Consider the following 19538-nt stretch of genomic DNA (forward strand, 5'->3'; position numbering starts at 1 on the left):
ATAGCCTGCAGAAGAGGCTGAACATAAGAGGATCACTCTGTAGGGGGAGACTTGGGAAAGAATACATTCCATATACTTTTGGTGCCAAAGTACCAAAAAGGGTAAAAAAAAAAACTCTCCAAGGTTTTCTCTCATCTCCTACATAAAATTCATATCTGTGGCAAACTTCACCATTTCCCACTCGGATTGCTGGTGGAACAAATTATTGCTTCCTTTGCAAACAAATAGCAGGGGGGCTAAAGTAAAAATGTTATAGTTCAGACTCTAGGAAATAAAAGGCTTTAAATTATGATGCCCAATGAGGTGGTAAGCCCTCATGGGTTCAAAATAAATCAGTTGTCATATTTACTTGATTGGGGGCCTCTAAGAGAGGCAACAAATGTTACAGTTGATTCTTTTATTCAAAGATGATGACTGTCGCATTATTAAAGCACTATCTTCTTAGGTATAACTTCTTTCCTGAGTATAATTTAATATTCCAAATAGTACCATAAACTGGCATTGTTGATCAGCCAATTCTATAAACAGCCTAGTTTATCCTATCTCTTCTATATAAACATCAGCATGCTCTAGCTCCATATATCCACTTGAAAAAACAATTCCAAGAAACTATTCTAGAAAACCAAGTAGTCAAGACCCCTAGAAATGACATGAGAAAAGCTTTTGCTGCAGAAAACTGTGAACTTTTCATCCTACAAACCATGTAACTAGATGCCTTCCCAGTCCCCCCAATAGTGCAAAATGCACATGAATTTAGAAACAGGAAGCAATGAAAATAAACAAGTAAATGACGACAACAAATACTTTGAAAGCAGTGTCATGCCCTGCCGACCACAACCACACAGCATATAGCTACATATCAGCAAATAAACTTTCCATAGCTGCTTGTTGCACTCATTTGATTTCAGTGAATACACTTAATATACAAAAGAGCTCCCCAACATTTCCCTCCCAGAGTGATGGAAAAAGCCAAGAGTAAAGACAGGCATGGGAGCTTTCAACACCACAGTATTTATTCTGTCTCAGAACTGGACTTCGGGACTGACGTTTTCTTTTTTTTTTTTTTTTAATTAAAACTTTTGTCCTTAGGCTATGTGGCTTTCCATAGAGCACAAAGGCTACTCATTAAAATCTGTGACTGTATATTTTCAAAACTTTTGGAGAAGGAGGGGGAGAAACTTATTCTCAAGACATTTCAACTCATTCCTCTTAACACCTAGGAGTGGGGGGTGATGGTGGTGATAAAAACTACCTTCAAGCCTCATGCTCATTTAACTCCATGGAGTGCTAAATTAATATTTCAGCCACCAAGTTAGTAGACTATAGCCTGTATCATTTAGGTTGCGAGTTCAATTGACTGTAATCTATGGACACCCTGTCCCCCACCCCCAGGCTTGAGTTCCTATAAATAAACTGCTGTTCACACCCACTCTTTAACCTCGCCACTCTTGCCTTTCCTATCAGCTGCAATCTTTCTTCTCCTTGCTTCTTTTTCAAATTTTCAGTCTCACTACATATGCTTTTTTTTTTTTAAGCATCAGATTCACTAGATCAGTTCCAAAATAGGATTAAAAACAGAGAGAATAGAAAGAAATCTCCGTTCCTGGCCTGACACACATGGCTCCCTCCTTACTATACTTTCCGTTCTCATTCACCAACTCTTTAAGTGTTAAAATTCAACCACTAACCTATGTTTACTCAATCACAATTCCCTTCAGCTTTCTGTAATACATTGTTAATATTTGTTTCATCAAGGTTACTGTCTTTTATTACCAAGATGCTTCAGGCACTTGGCAGTAAGTTCATACACTGACAATAAGTTTCTATACAGCATAAGCTCAGAAAACTAGAATGTGTTCACTCTTTTTATTTCAAATGCAACGCAAGATTGACAATACTTCTCAGAATTGCCATCTCTGCGAGAGTCTGAGAAATCAGTCCTTGCTCCCCAATTCTCTCCCACCCTGTCCAGTTAACTTTCCTGCCTCCTTCTCTCCCTGCTGCACTGATTAGAGTTGAGAAAGCAGAAAAGGCAGCGGTCACCGTATCAAGCAGACAATTTGCTAACACTCAAGTTACCAAATCCAGGAAACTTTACACATCAGAAGCACAAATCACTCTATCAACTTGCTGGGTTTTCTTATTCTCAACATAAATAAGGAAGGGATCCAAGAAAAGGGAAATACAGATGAAAGAAAGGTGTGGAAGAAGTAGTGAGAAAGGGAGGAAAAGACTCCCAGAGAGACCAGATTTTTTATTTTAATAAAGAAAATTGTCAGTGGAGCTAGAGGTTAAAACAAAATTTTTAAAACTGCTGTGCCCAGTGGTCTTAAAAGAATGCCAAAAGCTCAGAGACTTACATGGTCAGCGAGATTTGTGGAGGAGCCTGAAAGCTCTTCGTGATCCGACTTGGAGCTGCCGTCTCTTTCATCAATGACGAGGTCTATAGGCATCTTCCCCTTCAAACAGCTAATGTACCGGTGGCAGAAGTTATCACACAGTTCATGGACCTAGAAGGAGGGTCATGGTGGAGGGTTCAGCTTGTATTGTTGTTGTTGTTGTCATGGTTTTGTTTCATTTTTTTAAGGGGAAAAAATATCAGGTTGCAAGGTTACATTTGGAAAGAGCAACAGTGCTATGTCTTCCAAACTAACTCTAATTAATGGGTGTAATAGTTGAAGGCAAGGAAACAATAGAGCAATTGTTGTAGCAGATATTATTCTCCAGAGACTTCCCTGAGCAACAAGTTACAATAAAGGGAACAGAAACAGGACTGGAAATAACTGGGTTCAGGCTGGGACTCCTTGGGGGGAAAATCCGATTTGATGATAACATCAAAACGTAAGGACGCAGGAACTGGGAACAGCATTAGCATTTGCGATTCAATAAGCTAGGAATTTTGTATGTTTCCAGGAGAAAATGATTGAGCTGCAGAGCAATGTAAAGACACCCTAGCCAGAATGATTCCCTCTGCTAGCACCTAATGCATGCCCTGGGCCTAATAGAGACGCAAGCAGGCTGAATGTCCAGTAACACAAATGGTTTGCTGCATTTCAAAATAATCCTGAATGCCTGGGGAAAAAAAGGGGGGGGGGAGGCGGCTACTTTAAAAGGCAGGGCTGTCTTAATTCACCCATCCTCCGAGCCCCTGGTTTTGAAGAGCAATTTGAGGGAAGGACAAGGTAACAAGTTGCTCAAAATCTCTCCAGGTGCTCAGACTGGAGGTTTGTTAAAAACACTCCCAACTCAACCAGGAGAGGGAAGTGACTAAACCAAAGTGGGGAGTGTCGTTTTCTGCTTACCTTTTCTAACTCCAAAAGGTGAAACCTTAGTACTTGTATTGCTTGTATCATCTGGAAGAAAAGTTTTTAGAGTGTGGAGTTAAGGCTCTGTGACTGCTGCCACTCGGAGATTCCTACTGGGGGGATGGTGAGGGGATTGGGTTGGGGAGAAGACGCAGGCAAGTGGCCAGGCAAAACCCACACATCAAGAAATCGTCAGGAAAACCAAGTGATTACTGATCATCTCTGCCTCATTGGCTACGGGGTGGGAATCTGACTCAACCTATGCCAAGGCATTTAGTATCTTTGCCCCTCACGTGTACTAAGCTATCTGCAAGGGCTGCCTTCCTAAGGACAGGCCTTCTTTCTCCTCCTGCGTCCTCTTTAACCGTCCCCTCTCTCAACCTCAGGCCAACTTGAAAAAAAAAAGAAGGAGAAGAAGAAGAAGAAAAAGAAGAGAGAAAGAAAAGAAGAAAAAAAGTCGTTTCTCTAGAGAGAAAGCTTTTTAAAACAGCACACCCTGCGAAATCCCTCCTCACTAAAGAAGGAAATACTCCAGATGAATGGCGAGGCAGGGCCTTTGAAAGCGGATTTAAGTACTTTTAATATTGAAATTGTGCAAATTAGCAAAAGAATCGCACCTAAAAGTGGCCTGCGCTGGCCTGCCCCTCGCCCCCCCCCTCCCCGCCCACCTCCCGGCCCGCCCTCCGCCGCGCAGGCGGTTACTTCCTTCGGGTTAGCTGCCCCGGGCTCGGCCGCCTGCCCCGGCAAACAGAGGAAATAACTCACTTCTCGTCTCCTAGCTCCCGGGGCCGAGACCTGGGGCGCATCCCCTGCTCTCGCGCTCGGCGCCGCGTCCCCGCTCGCTGCCTCCCCGGGGCTCCGCGCGCCCTGACGTCCAACCCGCCCCTCACTGCCAGCTCCTCGCCGGGGGCTCTAAGCTGTTCCCTTCCTCCCCGTCGCTCTGGAGCTTCAAAAAGAGGGCTCTGCTCAAACTCCCCGGAGCTCCGTGGGGGAAAAGCGGGTGCTTCTGGGCAGGGGAGGGGGCCCAGGCTGGGGACAGGCGAGCCACAGTGAGCCTTACCAAATTGTCCAGCTCTGGATTTGAGGAAAAAAGTGGCTTTTCGGCGCGAACCTATAGGAAGCAGGGGAAAGTCAGCATGAATTATCACTCCATTTTAAAAGAAGAAAACCCCCTGTCACCGACTAAACTGTCGTGTGCGAGTGGGGATGGCGGAGGGGCAATGGCGGAGAAAAGAGGCGCTTTGGTAAAATACATAAAAAAAAAACAGTAGGGACGGTTGAAAAGCAATCTGGACCTTCGGATCCTGGCCCCATGAAGGGGTAGCTGGAACCACCGAGCTGGAGCAGAGATCTCAGGGCGGTTCTCTGGGCCCGGGTACTCGCTTACCCTGCCGTCCAAGGGGCTGTGTTTTGCAGCCTCCCTCACCTCCGCGCCGGCGCCAACAGCCCCGAGAGGCGCCCAGCTTCCTTCCCTCCCGGGCACTCTCGGGGGCCCTCAAAGCCCCAATCCCCAATTCTTGTTCAAGTAGCTGCAGGCGGGGGAAAAGGCCAAGCCCCAGATTAGGAGCAGGTCAACTTTAATTCGAGGGTCGAGCCCCTGTATTCCTGGCTGGGGGGAAAAACAAACACCCATATTTATCTCCTCTTCCAATTCGCCTCCAGGCTCAAGGATGGGGAGGAGGCGCAGAGCGCGGACTGGGCCGGAGGAACAGATCGGGTGTCCCAGCCTCTTCCTCTTCTTTCAAGTAAAGCTCGAGGAAAGGGGAGGGGGAGTGAGGGGCTGCAGGAGGGCTAGTGGGTCAAGAAGGTTGGACCTGCTTGGCGAAGACCGCGATGTCCTCGTTGAAAGAGTCGGAGGAGCAGACGTCTCCGCCGGCCACTCCGGGTTCCCGCGGAGTGCAGGTCGCCAGCTCGCACTTCTCAAAGACCAGAGCTAACAGAGGAAACAACGGGTGCCTAACGGGCAGCGCCACGCAGAGACACACACACGGAGACGGGGTGCAGAGGGGAAGGAGCAAGAACTGTAATCAACAAGTTTGGAGGGTTCGGATTCCTGCCTTACTACCACAGACACGCATCACACTTTACAACCCTTCCTTCAGGCAGCCGAGCCTGGGCCAGAAACAGAAAGGAGAAACGGCCAGGCCCTTTCCCTCAGCTCAGGACTCCCTCAGATGTGGTGGGAGAAGCCCCTGGCCACTTTAGCCCTCCGAGTATAAACAGCCTCGGTTCGAACGTAAGGAAGCACCCAATAAGCTGAGGCAGTCTGGAGCCCGGAATTGAACCAGACCCACTCCCCACTCCACAGAGGCCGTCCAACCAACCCCGGAGACCCAGCCCTGACCTCCCAAGAGAGGAACAGTCGGTGAAATCCAAGATTGCTTTAACTTCTGCATAGGAGAAGTCAGAGGAGGCCCAAGGCTCACCTATAACCGCCGCCTCCCTCACCAGTGATGTTTCCTCGATCTAACCTCTCCACCCCCTCGCCTTATAAACTTGTTTGGTCCACTTCTAGTAAAAGCCTGGGTGTGGGGGCCAGTTACACGCGGTACATGCGGAAGAGCTTCCTTCCCAAAACCACACTTCTCCAGCAGGCAAAAATAAATAAATCGAGTGTTAAAACTTGGAAGTGTGCGTGCGCGTCTGCCCTTTGTGTTCCTCCGGGCGGTTTAGCTACACTTTGGGATGCTGGCGGCCTCTCGCTTCAGGCACAGTTGCTGTTTACTGACTGTCCCCTCCCCTTCGCATCCCACAGCCTTCCCTCACCTACCCTCCGCTGGGACAGCAGGAGTGGTACATGCTGGGGCCGTGCAATCCCAGCCCTCCCCGAGTTCTCTCAGAATTTAAAATAATTTCCAGCCATCTCCCTCACTCCCCTCAAGAGCGGCTCTGTGCAAGCAGCAGTCCCTTCCACCCCGCTGCACTTCAAGGTCTGCCCCCTTTATTTACAGAGAATTAAGAAGAGGGTGATTAGGACTTCCTGGCCGACCGAAGCAGCCCTGATCCCAGCTCAAGCTGCCTTTAGTGACTCCCGGACTCTCGATAGGAAACAGAAAAGAAAAAAAAAAAAAAGTTGCTCCTCATGGGCAGGAAACTTTCTCCTTCGTCAGGGCCTCTGTTAGGGGGCCCAGCTCTGCGTCCTTTGGCCAGGAATCCCGTCCTTGGGGAGAAGGCCCTGGCCAGATTGTGAGGACTCAGTCACTCCCGGCTATGGGGTCCAGAGTGGCGGGGCCTTGGGGGTAGAGGAAGCCGAATCTTCCCAGGACTCACAGTCAAGGGGCAGAAGAGCAGCGCGCCCCCCCCACCAGCCCCCCGCACTGTCCTTTCCTATGGCAAGAGGTTCTCGCCCCCTACCCTAAGGAGCAATGACTCCCCACTTAGTCGGCCACCCCCTCATCCCCCACAGAGACAAACACACACTCGCACTCGCACTCACGCCGTACGCTGGGTCGGGAGGGGGTGGGGGCTGGTTTACCCATAGATCGCGTCCTTGTCCCGCTTCAAGGCGTCGTTGACAGCGGATCCCATACTGGCCGGCATGACATTGGGGTGCGGGGCGTGAGCGCCGTAGTGCTGCGTGGCGTGAAGCGGCGGCCCGTGGTTCAGGTGGTGAACCGGAGGGATCGGCCGCGGCGCGTGAGGGTCTCCGTACATGGAAGCAGGCACCCCTACTCCGTCCATCCCGCCGTAATGGGGCAGCTCATCGTACTGTCAGAACCCGGCAGAGGGGCGGGGGGCGCGGGAGGTGAGAGAGAGCCGGGAGAGCCGAGGGAGGAGAGGGAAAGAAGCAGGGAGAAGAGAGCGAGCAGAGAAGTGGGGAAGGAATAGAGAGACGAGAGGGGGAGAAAGCCAAGGGAAGAAGAGAGAGGAGGAGGGGGCGGGAGGGGGAGGCAGGAGAAAAAGAGAGAGGAAAATACAAATAAAAACAAAGTCAGAAAGAAGGACCCAGCACGAGTTGAACACACAGAAACCAAACCAGCCGAAACAACGGAGTTGAAAGTTGGGAGGGTGGGTGTTTTTAAATTAAAAAAAAAAAAAAAAAGTATGAACCCAGAGCAGCGTTGAGAGCAGGGCGAGGGGGCGGTGAGGCCGGGGACCGAGGGGCGCCGGGAGGTCCCGCTCGGGCCGGAGGCAGCAGAACCGTAGCGAGCCAACCAAGGGAGAAGTGGAGTTAGTGAGAGGAGGAAGCCCCGGTTCCCACCCCTAACCCCCCTTCGTCTCCTCCAGAGGATCCAATAAATCAAAAGGCGAAATGAAACAAAATAAAGAGAAGAAAAACGCTAATAATCAGGACGAGAACGCCGAGGACAAGGGAAGACTGGGGCCAGTGCCTCCCCGGGGGCAGGGAGCGGAGGGTGGGGGTGGGGGGTGGGGGGAATAACGTGAAAGTTACCAGAAACATTATTTAGCAGCGGATTCCCTGCGTCCTTGTCAATTTCAGAGACAAAACAAGCAGCCCAGGCTAGTCTAGGCGGCGGCGCAGCGGCTGCGGCAGCGCGGCCCCAGCGGCGGCCCCGGCGGCGGCGGCGGCTCCTACGCAGCCGGTGCCCGCCCCGAGCCGCGGGAGCAGCGGCAGCAGCGGCGCAGCAGCGGCAGCGGCGGCAGCAGGAGAACCGGGGGAATCGCGCTGCTGGGGTAAAAGCTGGAGCGAGGCGAAAGCGTGTAACAATTGCACTCGCACACACACACACACCACTCACACGCACTCGCCGCCCGCCCGCTCGCACAGCGCTGAAACACGCGCGCCCAGACACGCACACACGCACGCACACACACTCGCACACACGCAGAGGCACGGGGGGGAAAAGAAGCCGATGAATAATTTTGCTGCTATTTTTTTAAGTACTGGCCGCCATCATCAAGCAGCGAGCAGCAGCAGCGTTGAAGGGAGAGGAGGCATCGGGACAGGCCCCTCTTAGGAGAGGATTTATATCTAGGTAAGTGTTGGAGATTTAAACCTACCCTTTGCGCCATCAGTCTGCGCTCCAATAAACTCCTGGATGTGTCGTATATTTAATATCCCAGTCCGGATAAGAAAGTGATCTAGGCTGAAGATTCCTGTTTTTTTTTTTTTTTTCCAAACCAAGGAGACTTCTCCCAATTTTCCAATGTTATTTTTAGGGAAAAAAAAAAAAGCCCAGGCAAGACAACGAAGAGTTTTTTTTTTTTCCTGTGATATTTCTTCTTTTTCTCTTTTTTCCTCTTCTTCCTCCTCCTCCTGATCTTCCTCCTCCTCCTCCACCTCCTCCTCCTCCCCCCTCCCCTCCTCCTCCTCTTCGGTCCTCCTTTCCCCCTCTTTCTCTTCTCTTCCCCTCAGTTGGAAAAAAAAAAAGAAAAAAAGAAAAAGAAGAAGAAAAAGAAGAAAAAAAAAATTGTCAAGCCCCCGAACTGAAGGTTACGAGCGGCCCGTCAGCAGCCCACATGTAACCGAACTGTCGTGTTTCATGGCTTTTTGCCACTCCAGCTGTCAATCAAAGCCCGGAATGTCAAGGTAGTGAATGAATGATGGTTGATGATGATGAAGAGGAGGAATCTTTCAGACCCGTTTTTTTCTTCCAGTAAAACTCCGCGAGGGGTTTCTGCTTCTTCTATTTTTTCCTCCCCCTCCCCCCTCTTTTAGCTTTGCCCCCGCTGTATCTATAATATGATCCTCTCTCTTTAAAGTATCGTTCAAAGAAAGCAGGAGGGGAAAAATCAAGAAAAAAAACGAATAGTTTGCAAAAATTGGACTTCCTCCCCCCCTTTCCTGGTAGGTATTTTGTCTCTCCCTCTCTCTCTTTCTCGCTCGCTCGCTCGCTCTCACTCGCGCTCGCTCTCTCGCGCTCGCTCTCTCTCGCTCTCTTTCTCTCTCTGGGAGATGAGTGAGTGTCAGTAGGTGTTGGCAGGTTGGCTGCTGCCTGGCTTATAGAAGAGCCTCAGTTTGGCGGCGCGGGTCGGCGGCGGGAGAACGAAATGACGGAACCCGGAAGTCGTGGTGGCCATAGCCCGTCGTACGGCTGAGACACATCCCGGGAGTGGGGAGCGGGAGCGAGGAGGAGCGCGCCGCGCGGAGCCTCTGATATGCAGCGAGTGCGATCGGACGGCCCCGGTTGGGGGGGCGGGGGAGGCGGGGGGCGGAAGGGGGAGGGGAGGCAGGAGCCCAGCAGACCCGAGCAAATCAGCGAGGCTGCTCCTCCGCGGGGATGGCGCGGGGGGAGGAGGGGAGGGAGGAAGAGGAGTGTGTGTCTGTGTGTGTGTGTGCGCGCGTTTGTGTGTGTGAGCTTGTGTGTGTGCGCGCGCGCGCGCCCACGTGAGGAAAGAGGGAGGGAAAGAGAGAATGAGAATGAAGAGGACAGGGAGAGCGCAGAGAGGAAAACTGCAGAAAACCACAGGGAAAGTACGGTACAGCTTCAGATTTTTAATTTTTTTTCTTTAAAACTTCTAGTTCATTTCCCCATCACTCCCGGCTCCTCCCTAACGGGGTCGTGTCGGGGACGTTTGGCACGGCGCTCCTGCTTTTGTTCCTTTTAATTCCGCGGCCCCCTACTCTACCAGCCGACTGTCGCGCCCCGAAGGCTTTCCGCTAACACTCAGTGGCAGCAGGATCTGCAGACCGTACCAACGCCCGGCTAGAGTTTTGTTTTTGTTTTTAAGTGGTACTTTCTTCCCTGTGCAGATCCAGGACCCTTGTTGTCAACATTCATTTTTTACTAGGACAAGAAGAAACCAGCTTAACTCAGAGAGCACTCCCTCCAAGCTGTGCGGACAAGGGCCACCACGGAGAGTCTTTGGGGACCGCAGTGCAATCAGGAGGGAGGAAGTGGGGAGAGAGTCTTTTGGGAACTTGATGTTGTCTGATGTTGCCAACGGGTGTGTGTGTGTATGTGTGTTGTGGGTGTGTGAATGTGTACACGCGCGCGCGACTGGTGTGCGACTCCGAAGTGGATCTCACTTAGAGCTGGGAAGCATGGGAGCGAGCGGGAGAGAGAGGGGGAGAGAGAAAGAGAAAAGAGATGCCTAGCGTGGAAGATTGGCCCGCACTCCCGGACCAGCTTTGTTGCGGTCGTTCGGGGCGCCGAGGCCAGGGCGCGGTGCCGCTGGCTAATGGCTGTGTTAATTACAGCGGGCAATTTAGGGCGATCTGGAAGATGGGGCCAATTCCGAATGAACTTTTCCGAAAATGAAAAGAATCAGAGTATGTGGGGGGGAGGTAGCTATCCCACACGGTTTGCGTAGAAAGTAGTTCTAGCCGGTGTCTCTCCGAATCCCTGGCTGGAGCTGCTCCCAGCCTCACCTCCGCGCCGCGGGTATCCCGGCGGCTGCGTGTCAATCACTGGGAGCCCCGAGCTGGGGGCGGAGCTACGGTCTCCCCGCGCGCTCCGCTCTGCATCCCCAGCCGTCCCCTGGCTCCAGGCAGCCCAGCAGCCAGGCCCTGCACTCGGAGCGCGCCCTCTCTCCCCAACTCCTCGCTCTCGCCGTGGTTCATGGTCCCAGAGAATTGAAAACAGACTGTTCCTCAACAGCTGCCTCCTTCTCCAACTTTGAACCCATTCTGGAGAATAGAAAGTAGCGTATCCTCTGCGCTGGGCTTTGACCGACTTCCCGAGAGATGGGGGCGGGGGAGGGGAGGGGAGCACAAGGAGAATAAAGGAATAAAGTAGTGTGTGTGTCAGACAAGAGAGAGAGGAAATGAGAGAGAATGAGAATATGAGAGAGAGAGAATGAGAAAAGGGCTGATAGGCTTCTCTCTCTTTTTTTTTTAAGTCCCCCTTTTATCTTCTCTGCTTCACTGTAAGCTTTCGGGCAACTCAACTGCGCTTAGATAGCAGCCTGCAGAGACTCCTAGCCGAGTCGGAGAAATTTGGCCCGGTTTTAATAGGGTTGCGGAATGAGCTCGGGAGGTCAATAAAGCCCTCCAAAAATGATGAATGATTGAGCACCTGTGATGATGATAGTGATTACCGGAGCAATTAAACAGTTTGATTAAATGAGCCATCATAACAATGATGTCTGCGGGAAATCGGCCCTCACATATAAAAGAAAGATAGTGCGGAGGGACTTCCAGAGGCGAGGGTAGGGCGACGTCAGAGAGTGGGGCCGTGGATCGTGCAGTGTTTGCCCGGGGTGGCCGGAGCAAGAACAGTCGGGCGCGCGGAGCCTCGGGATGAGAGTCTAGCCCAGGTTTTCAGTAACTCGTAAGCCAGGCTTCAAGCCGGCAAGAGCCGACTGGTGAGAAACCTGAACGTTGGGAGGAGGGTCCTTCCCCATCCACCTCCTCATTTTTTCTTCCCAGAAGAACTCCAAGATTAAAAGCATCCTTCGTATTTGTTGCTGAGTTGCTCATGGACATATAAGGAAAGGTGAGTAAAAAAAAAAAAAGAAGATGCAAAAGAGAAGAAAAAGTTGACTTCCAGAATTTTATTAACAAGAGGTAGTTGTTCGAATTCGGTTAACCCGAGGCGGGAAGATGACCGAGAGAGAAAAAAATCAAACTGGTCTCGCTACGGAGCATTTTCGACTTAGCAGAGGTCTTTATGTTGGTGGATCCACGGTCCCAGTGCAGCGCCGCTAGCTGAGAAGTTTGTGCTCAGTTTTTAAGTTTTTAACTCTTCTAACTCTTCCTATTATCAATATTGCATATTTGTCACCAATAGGGTTAGTATTGTTTTAAGTGTCCTATATAGTAAGCAATAGGCGCCAATTACTTTTCTTTTTTAAGGGATCTCAATTTCCTTGGAAATGTTTCTTTTGTAAAAATCAACTTGGAACCGAACCTCTGCATCGCAGTTTAAACATTCGAAGTTGCTATCTTCTACTTCTCTTACCATTACTTTTTTTTTCTTTGATATTGTGACGTGAGTAGCATTCCTACAGCCTTTATTTAGAAAAATTACACGAAGATTTTTTTTAAAAGTGTTTCTTCCACGGCAGTGCATCCGAGTAAAAACAATTCAGACCAATTAATGATTTCTATATTTTCAAACAGTTGTTAAGCTAGTGATGGATTGATTATTCCGTGATCATCTTGAGCTTTACAAAAGAAAAAGTTTTAATTCTATTTTCATGTGTTTTCATCCTTTGGGCGATGAGAAGGCATTTTAATCTGAACTTCTTTCTTCCTTTCTCTCCCTCTCTCTCTCTGTTGCTCTGATATTCTGTAACTACTTTCGAATTTTATTGAATACATTAAAGCAAATAATTAGGACAATCTGGTTAGAGGTGGGAGGGAGAGAGAAATAGAACATTTTGAGCTACTGTTAAGGAAAAAAACAACCAATCTTCCTTAACTCCAAAGACCTTAGTTAAGAAGTGTGAGAATGTTAAAAGTGAAGTCCTCCAGGAGGAAAATCTGTGTCATTTAAAATTTCACCAGTTTCTTAAAGGGAGAATCCCGAATTTCCTGCGACTTAAGAGATTTCACTTACCTAGTTGCATGTAATTATGAAACTGTTAGTTTAAAATAGCATTGCAGTGCAGTCAGTTACACACAAGATCAAGTTGGAGGTGATTCATGATGTCCATTCTTGGTCAATCTGATGAATTCAAAGGAGAATTACTTTTAATCACCAACTTGCTGATGTTTTATTAATAGAACTGAAGAACATTTAAGAACTTCATGGTCTCCCCTAACTCCCAGTTTTGCAGTCCCATTGAAACTACTCAAAAGCAGTGGAGTACGCAGGCTTTCTGATTTCTAGTCCGGGATAGTATCTCCCTGGTGCTCCGTTCTCAGCCTCCGAAACCCTTCTGGGACTTCGAGGCTCATCTGCTCTGCCACGTTTGGGGTAAAGGAAAAGTAGGTGGGGCAGGGCAGGGAGACGGGCGTGAGATGGGGGTCGCAGGAGGAGGCACACACCTCCGTCAATAGTCAGCCCCTTTTGCTCAGGCTGGAAATGGTTTTAACAGGCGGTAAAATTTCATCTTGTGGTGTCAAATTGGGGTCATTTTGGGGTTAGAGTTCTTAGTGTCCGAGAGGAGCTGTCCAGCTGCGTGGGGACTCATTAACTGCAAAAGATCTGTTTCAGTAAAAACAATTCAAAGACAATCAGAAGGCTGAAGACCTTCTACAAATCGCATTTTACAAGAGCCCCAGAACAAATATGGATGCTGAAGTCTATTTCTTCAGAATCCCAAATTGGCTACTGAGTTTGGAGTCGGGGTGGGGGCACTGAATGAAAAAGAAAAAGAAAAAAAAAGGTGAAGGGAGGGGACCTGATCGGGTGGAGGTGAATGGGAGGGGGAATTGGGCCTTTCAAACTTAAGGGTCTGTTTTTAATCACCTCTTGCTTATTGGAGCATCCCCAAGACTTCTGAGAACTGCTTCTTTTCTACTTTTCCTTCTCTCTCTCTCTTTGTCTCAACATGGAATAATATTATAGGTAACATTCAAGATGTTAAAAGAATAATTGAATCGCTCTACAGTTACTTAATTTAAAGGGCATTGGCTTTATGGAGAGTAATTTGAAATGAGCATCTATGAACCTAGACTCTCGTTTGGGTGAATTTGCCCACCTTCCTGTAGGAACTTATGTTCTTTTCCTCCTTTTCCCCCCTAAGAAGTTATAGGTCCTCAGCACAGAAAACTCCAAATTCCTCAGAACTGTAAAGTCTGAAGTGTTAATCTGTGTATTAAAATCACTGGGCTTAAAACCTTTTTGTCTTCTTACAACAGTAAGAACAATTGGCACCTTGCTAGAGGAACAAATAGATCCACCCTTAATCTTATTTGTAACTTTAGTTAATGTTTTGAATTGGAGTATTTTGGATTAAGCAGGGTTTGGGTTTTTTTTTTTTCTTTCTTTTCTTTCCTCTATAAGGTTAATTTTTATTTGTGGAGGCTCTCTTGGCTGGTTTGGAAGAAAGATATTAATTATTACTTTAATTCAAAAAATTCCTTCAGGTAAAAGCAAAGTGCCATTTTAAAATGAGAAGCTAGATGTGAGATGCCTGGGCTTTTAGAATAAAACTAAATCAATATTTTAGAGTAAATTATGGTTTGAAAGAAGTTTTCTTGCATTACTGACCTGAGCAAGTAAATAGGATCCGAATATTTTATTCTTCCTCTCTCTCTCCCTGGACTCCACCTCTGTCACTAGGTCTTTTCTCTCCACCTGCTTCACTGTTCTTTGGGTTCTGAATGCAACAGGGAATTTTTGTAGTCCAGCTCTCTTCTCCAAGCCTCCCAGAGTATAAATTGGTATTCAAGGAGTTTGGTTGCGGCCCTGCAGACACAGCCCTGAACCCAGCATCGCTAGGACAAAGGCAAAGGGGTTCTCTTTCTGTTCCAACCTGCTGGCTGACAGTTGGAATTTTTGATATATATTTTATTTGGTGTTTTCAATAACGTGTTTGCCTCTTGCTCCCCACTCCCTTGTAGTCATCTATTACTTTAAAAACATCTCCCTGTAAAGCTCAGCTCATCCTTGTGAACTGTTCTTGACCTTCCCAGCCATGAAACCAGAAGCTCTGAAAGTTGCTCTAGGAAGAATTTCACTTGCTTTCTTACCTGTTAACTTTGCTTTTTCTCTTTTTAGTTGGGATCAAGAGAGGGAAGGGGACCTCTTTTTGTTTGTCTTGGTTTTTAGTCCTTTCCCCACTTAGGCTTTCTACCATACACCCCTCCCCCCAATTAATAACAATAAGGCGCCCCACAATTTCTCTTCTTAAATAAGATGGGGTGGAATGATTGCACTTTCCTTTTGCTCTGCCTTATTTCTTATTTCTCCCAATTTTAGCTGCTATCCTATCTCGCAGTAGGAAAGTATTTCAATAAATAGCCCTCTAGCGCTATCTGGCGGGGCTCCAAGCACGACGTGCGCTCGCTCTCGCTGTGTCTGGCTCCTTCCCGCGCTCTCTTCCTCTCATCTTCCTCTCGCCTTCTCTTTCTCTTATCTCTTCCGCAGTCTTGATTCTGTCCCCTCTTTCTGTCTTTCCTCTCTTCCTACTGTCTCCTTTCTAGTTCTCAACCCCATTTGCCGGGCAGACAGCTGGAAAGACCCGGTCAGAGGCTGACACCATCGGAACCAGGTGATGCTCAGGCGGGGGAGCTCTTCTAGGACTCCCACCTTCACCCAACGTGGGCCACACACGTCCTTTTCCTTTGATTCGCATCTTACTATAGCTTAATGCGTTGCTTAAGTCTCATCGTCTCAGCCGGCGGTGGTTTGGAAGGACTTAAATTGCATTTGTGAAGTTTAGAGGAAAAAAGTCAGACGCTGGAATCCCGTCTAGTGGAGCCTGGCTAAGTTTTAGGTCAGAAGGCCGAGTCTCAATGCGAGTTTGACTGAAGGGTCGGGGCTTTGCAGGGGTGAGAATCGCCCTTCGGGAGAGGGCTGGGGTGGGGGCGCCAGCGGCCCCCCTTCCCTCCACCTCCCGGATCCCTACAGCACAGCAGAATGCTCCAGTTTATATCCTGGGCCTGTCCAGGATTTAAAAAACAATAAATTATTTTAAAAATAATAATAAATTAGTTTTACCCTCCCTCTGCCACCATCACTACCACATCAAATTTGGAGAGGAGTGGAAAGAAAAGTGGAAGTAGGAAAGCTCACTGGAAACCCCAGAGGGCAAAATAAAAAAGGCAACAGAGACTTCGGGGAATGTGCTTGAGGATGCAGTACTCATCAGTGTTCTCCCTCCTTTCTGGAAGACATTTGTCTTCCTTCTTATTTGTGGCTTAAAGAAAAAAGAAAAAACCAGTAGCCGGTAAACCTTTAGCATAGGGTGGGGAGTTAGAAGGGACAGGGGCAGAAGGAGAGATTCAACTCCAATTGGGTACTTTAAAATTTTCTCTCTCATACACACACACAACACACACACCCCTCCACACACTGAGCCTTAGAGACATCTTCAGTCCTCTCTTTGAGCAAATCTCTTCCATCTAGTTCTTGAAACGGAGGAAACAGTATGGGACCCGGGGGACTTTGTGATTGCGTAAAACTGCAATCATATGATCAACTTTGTGACTGCATTTTCTAAAATTTAGTTCTGACCTTGAGAAGTAAAAGCGAGGACCATATCCCCAGTATACGACCCAATCAGTGGCTACTTGCAGCTAGGGGCCTTCAGCCTGCAATGTCTGTGATCACACAAAGACCTCTTGCCACCTCTAAAATTCCCCCTTCCCCACAATCTCAAAAATAAAGTAGGAAGGAGGATGGCGGATGACTCAAGTATAGGTTCTGTTCCTCAAGAATTGCCCCCTCCTGTTCTCATCCTGAAGAAAGAAAGCACAATTTAGGTGTAATTAATTGAGGGCTGTTATTAGGTCATCATTAGCCAAGGTGCAAATAGTTGCAGCCCATTTTTACTTAAAATTGACCAGCCCCAGAGTGATAGATCGATTTGGAGTATAAAAATGATGTATCAAAACATCAATGTCGATTATTTGAAATATTGTAGTCGAATTTTTTTATTGCTTCATCAGTTAAGTGTCTGAAAGTGCAGTGTTCAAACATATATTTATGTTGTCAATACTGTCAGAACTGTCAGTTTTACTATACTGGATTTGTACTACATTTCGAATTTACTCATTTACATAAAATGCCCACCCTAGGATTCCCCCACCCCCAATCCATCTCTCTCTTTCCTCCTAGCTCTGGAAAATCCGCATCAGTTTCTTCAAAGGATTCAGCAATCTTTGCCTCAGCTACAGTGTGCAGTGCCTCTTTTACTCAATTTTCCACATCGGATTACATGTCTTTTTTACCACTTCTAACTTTCAGAGATCCTTCCTCCATTCTTTCCAACTCTGCCTACTCCAGCCTTTTCTCCAAAATAGTATTATAGCACTTGGAGTAGTATTGTAGCATTTGGACCATGTTCCAGTCCATGGGGTCACAAGGAATCGAACAGGACTGAGCGACTAAACAACAACAAGCACTTGGAAGGCTTCTGGTTTAAATAGCCTCATCTCAACTCCAAATAAACCGTTTAGGTAGAAAACCAAAAAACCAGACTTCACTGTACCTCTTTGACTGCACTCTTGTAAACCGGGCTTCACTGGGCACAGGAGATCGCATGTGTTAGGCTCCATCATCAAATTACCTGGAAGATTCAAATCTTCCAGAGAAAATGAATTTGGAAATATAAATACTTTTTCTTTTCACTTAAAAGCCGTGATAGGAGAAAAAGAAACAATACATATAAATGATCGGCACGTTTTACCTTTAAAAGCTTTTGAACTCAATGGAAAGACACAAGTTGGAAGCAGAATTGACAGTTTTAATTCTACCCATTTTCACCTGGCACATCAGATCAGAGGCAATCATTTATTTTATGAGGGGTAGATGGGAAAGTCAGAAAGCTTGAATCCACTGAAGTCTCTATCCTAAAAAAAATTACAGAGAAACTAGTGAAATGCAAACATTCCACTACTCCACACTCGCAGTCTAGACTAAGTGAAATTTATAAATTCATATTTTGCCTAATTTTATGCTTTTTATTTTGTTTTCTAGGATTCCCTCCAAGACTGATAGGAAAGACAGGGCCACTTCTGGACTATCTGTGAGGATGTGTTTCTTTCTACAATACTGAAGCACTTTTTATAAACCTTTTGGTGTATTTAAATCTATTTGGACATTAAGAGAAGTCATATATACAAATATAGCTTTGCTTTATTCCAGTAATCCCGGTATTAGAAAAAAATTTAACAATCTGAGAAGCCTTGGCCAAAAAAAAAAAGTTTTCTGCGTGCATCTGCATGTCTTCGTGCGCACGTTTATAAACATCTCCCAGTCCGTGTTTGCGTGTTACCTCCCTCCTGCCATACACTCGAAGGCAGAGGCGTCGAGGGATCGCCCCCAGAGAGCTGTGTTTACTTAGGTTTTTTTTAATCTCGCCGCCATGTATGACAAGTGTTACTTCAAGAAATTCATCAGCCTTCTATAGATACTTCCAGTTTTGCTGTAATGATCTGCAGAAGAGAACTGCCATCACTTTCTCACATCCCAAGGTGTTGCAGGAACTCACCGAAAGGGGAGAGTGGCTGAAACGCTTTAATTACAGTCGGGGAGGGAGGGGCGCGAGGCGGGACCTAGGGAGGGAGAGTGCGGAAGGTCTTTACCTGGCCTGGAGAAAGCTGTGAATCCTCGCGTTGAAAATCTGAGAAAGGTAGGATTGCCTTTTTTTTTTTTTGTAATGCCTTTGGGGAGAAGTGATACCCTTGTGTAACAATTAGCTCAGACAATAAAAATAATTGGAAAATCAGTTGGAATTTCTGAGTTTTTAATTACGTTTAATTTTGTGCTAAGCCGTAAAATTACGAATGCCCCTCAATTAAACACTCTCCTCTTGTAAAGCGTTTAACAACAATTATTCCTTAATCAGTCTGAATGTGAGTCACAAATGATGCTTTTCCACATCAAAGGGACGTCCTTCGATGTTACCTTTTAGTCATAAGTAAGAGGATTAATTCCTATAATTAGAGGGATAAATACGTGCATAAATACATCTCTCACTCTCTCCTTAAAAAAAAACAAAGCGCCACTTTCACTGTGTGAGACGTGACCGGCTGTGGTAGGGTAAGGATTTTAATTGTCCTCTTCGGCCCGACACCACTTTCCTGTCGGGCGAATCGAACCGTGGAGAGGCGGGCGCAAAGCACAGACCCCCCAGAGGGGTACACACGTGTACACAGAAACGCACACGCGAGTCAGGCAGGAGGTCTAGTACTCGGAATCCCAAGGCCCCCCGCCAATTCCAGTGCGATCCTCCCAAGAAAATAACACCCCCCCCCAACCTTGGCCCTGCCCTGCGCTGCGACAGAGTTCTCTTCCAGCGGTCCACTTGGCCTGGATGGAGAGCGGGGTTCCTGCCCTAAACTGAAGGTCCAGGTTGACTTTTCAGGCTACAAATAAAAATTGAGCACGACCTTTTAAAACTCCTGTGTGAATATCTCATTTACCTAATGACTTTATGTCACCTAGGAAGAAGGTCAATTTCCTCTTAACCTTTCCCCCGCTGCTGCAGTAAGCATTCTTCCCTAATCAATGGTGGCTGGAATAATCAATTCCCATTTTATGATCGCTGACAAACTCAGTCTCTGGGCGGGGTGTGAGCGCGGTGGGGCTCGTTCGGGCCGGGACAGAGGTCTCCCTGGGTACGCTCAGCTCCGCCCGGCGCCCGCCGAGGGAAGCTGCTCGCTCTTGCGTCGAGTTCAGAGACCTTGGCAAACTTCCCTCCCCCAACCCCCGGCGTGACTTTTGAGTTGTCACTAATCCGAACCTGATATTCACCAGAGCTCTTTCGGTCAGC

General features: G+C 47.7%; 1 protein-coding gene and 2 long non-coding RNA genes across 11 annotated transcripts in view; 1 reads left to right on the plus strand and 2 right to left on the minus strand.

Moving 5' to 3' along the window:
* MEIS2 (Meis homeobox 2) overlaps positions 1-9383 on the minus strand; it is a 226410-nt gene extending 217027 nt beyond the window's left edge. For 5 of the 9 annotated variants that reach the window (XM_081507117.1, XM_081507116.1, XM_081507120.1 and 2 more), the window contains exons 1-6: positions 8268-9382; positions 6781-7013; positions 5120-5261; positions 4366-4416; positions 3303-3353; positions 2361-2510 (exon numbers count right to left, since the gene is read on the minus strand). In XM_081507117.1, the coding sequence (XP_081363243.1) occupies positions 2361-2510; positions 3303-3353; positions 4366-4416; positions 5120-5261; positions 6781-7013; positions 8268-8279 (639 nt within the window). In that variant the 5' untranslated portion in view covers positions 8280-9382. Of the gene's footprint in view, positions 1-2360; positions 2511-3302; positions 3354-4365; positions 4417-5119; positions 5262-6780; positions 7014-7698; positions 7930-8267 lie in introns of those variants that run through there. The other 4 variants (XM_081507121.1, XM_081507124.1, XM_081507123.1 and 1 more) reach the window with 4 other exon arrangements.
* Positions 7673-18491, plus strand: LOC145512766 (uncharacterized). Its single transcript, XR_014058782.1, has 4 exons — positions 7673-7940; positions 8149-8242; positions 11578-11644; positions 17741-18491. It is a non-coding gene; the product is annotated as an uncharacterized LOC145512766 (long non-coding RNA).
* The window catches only part of LOC145512764 (uncharacterized), a 103683-nt gene continuing 101631 nt past the window's right edge, over positions 17487-19538 (minus strand). Inside the window, exon 5 of the long non-coding RNA XR_014058780.1 lies at positions 17487-17613. This is a non-coding gene — a long non-coding RNA (uncharacterized LOC145512764). The remainder of the gene's footprint in view (positions 17614-19538) is intronic.

This window comes from Giraffa tippelskirchi, chromosome 7 (assembly GCF_054371585.1).
Source record: "Giraffa tippelskirchi isolate mGirTip1 chromosome 7, T2T-mGirTip1v1.2.pri, whole genome shotgun sequence".
Classification (NCBI taxonomy): domain Eukaryota; kingdom Metazoa; phylum Chordata; class Mammalia; order Artiodactyla; family Giraffidae; genus Giraffa; species Giraffa tippelskirchi.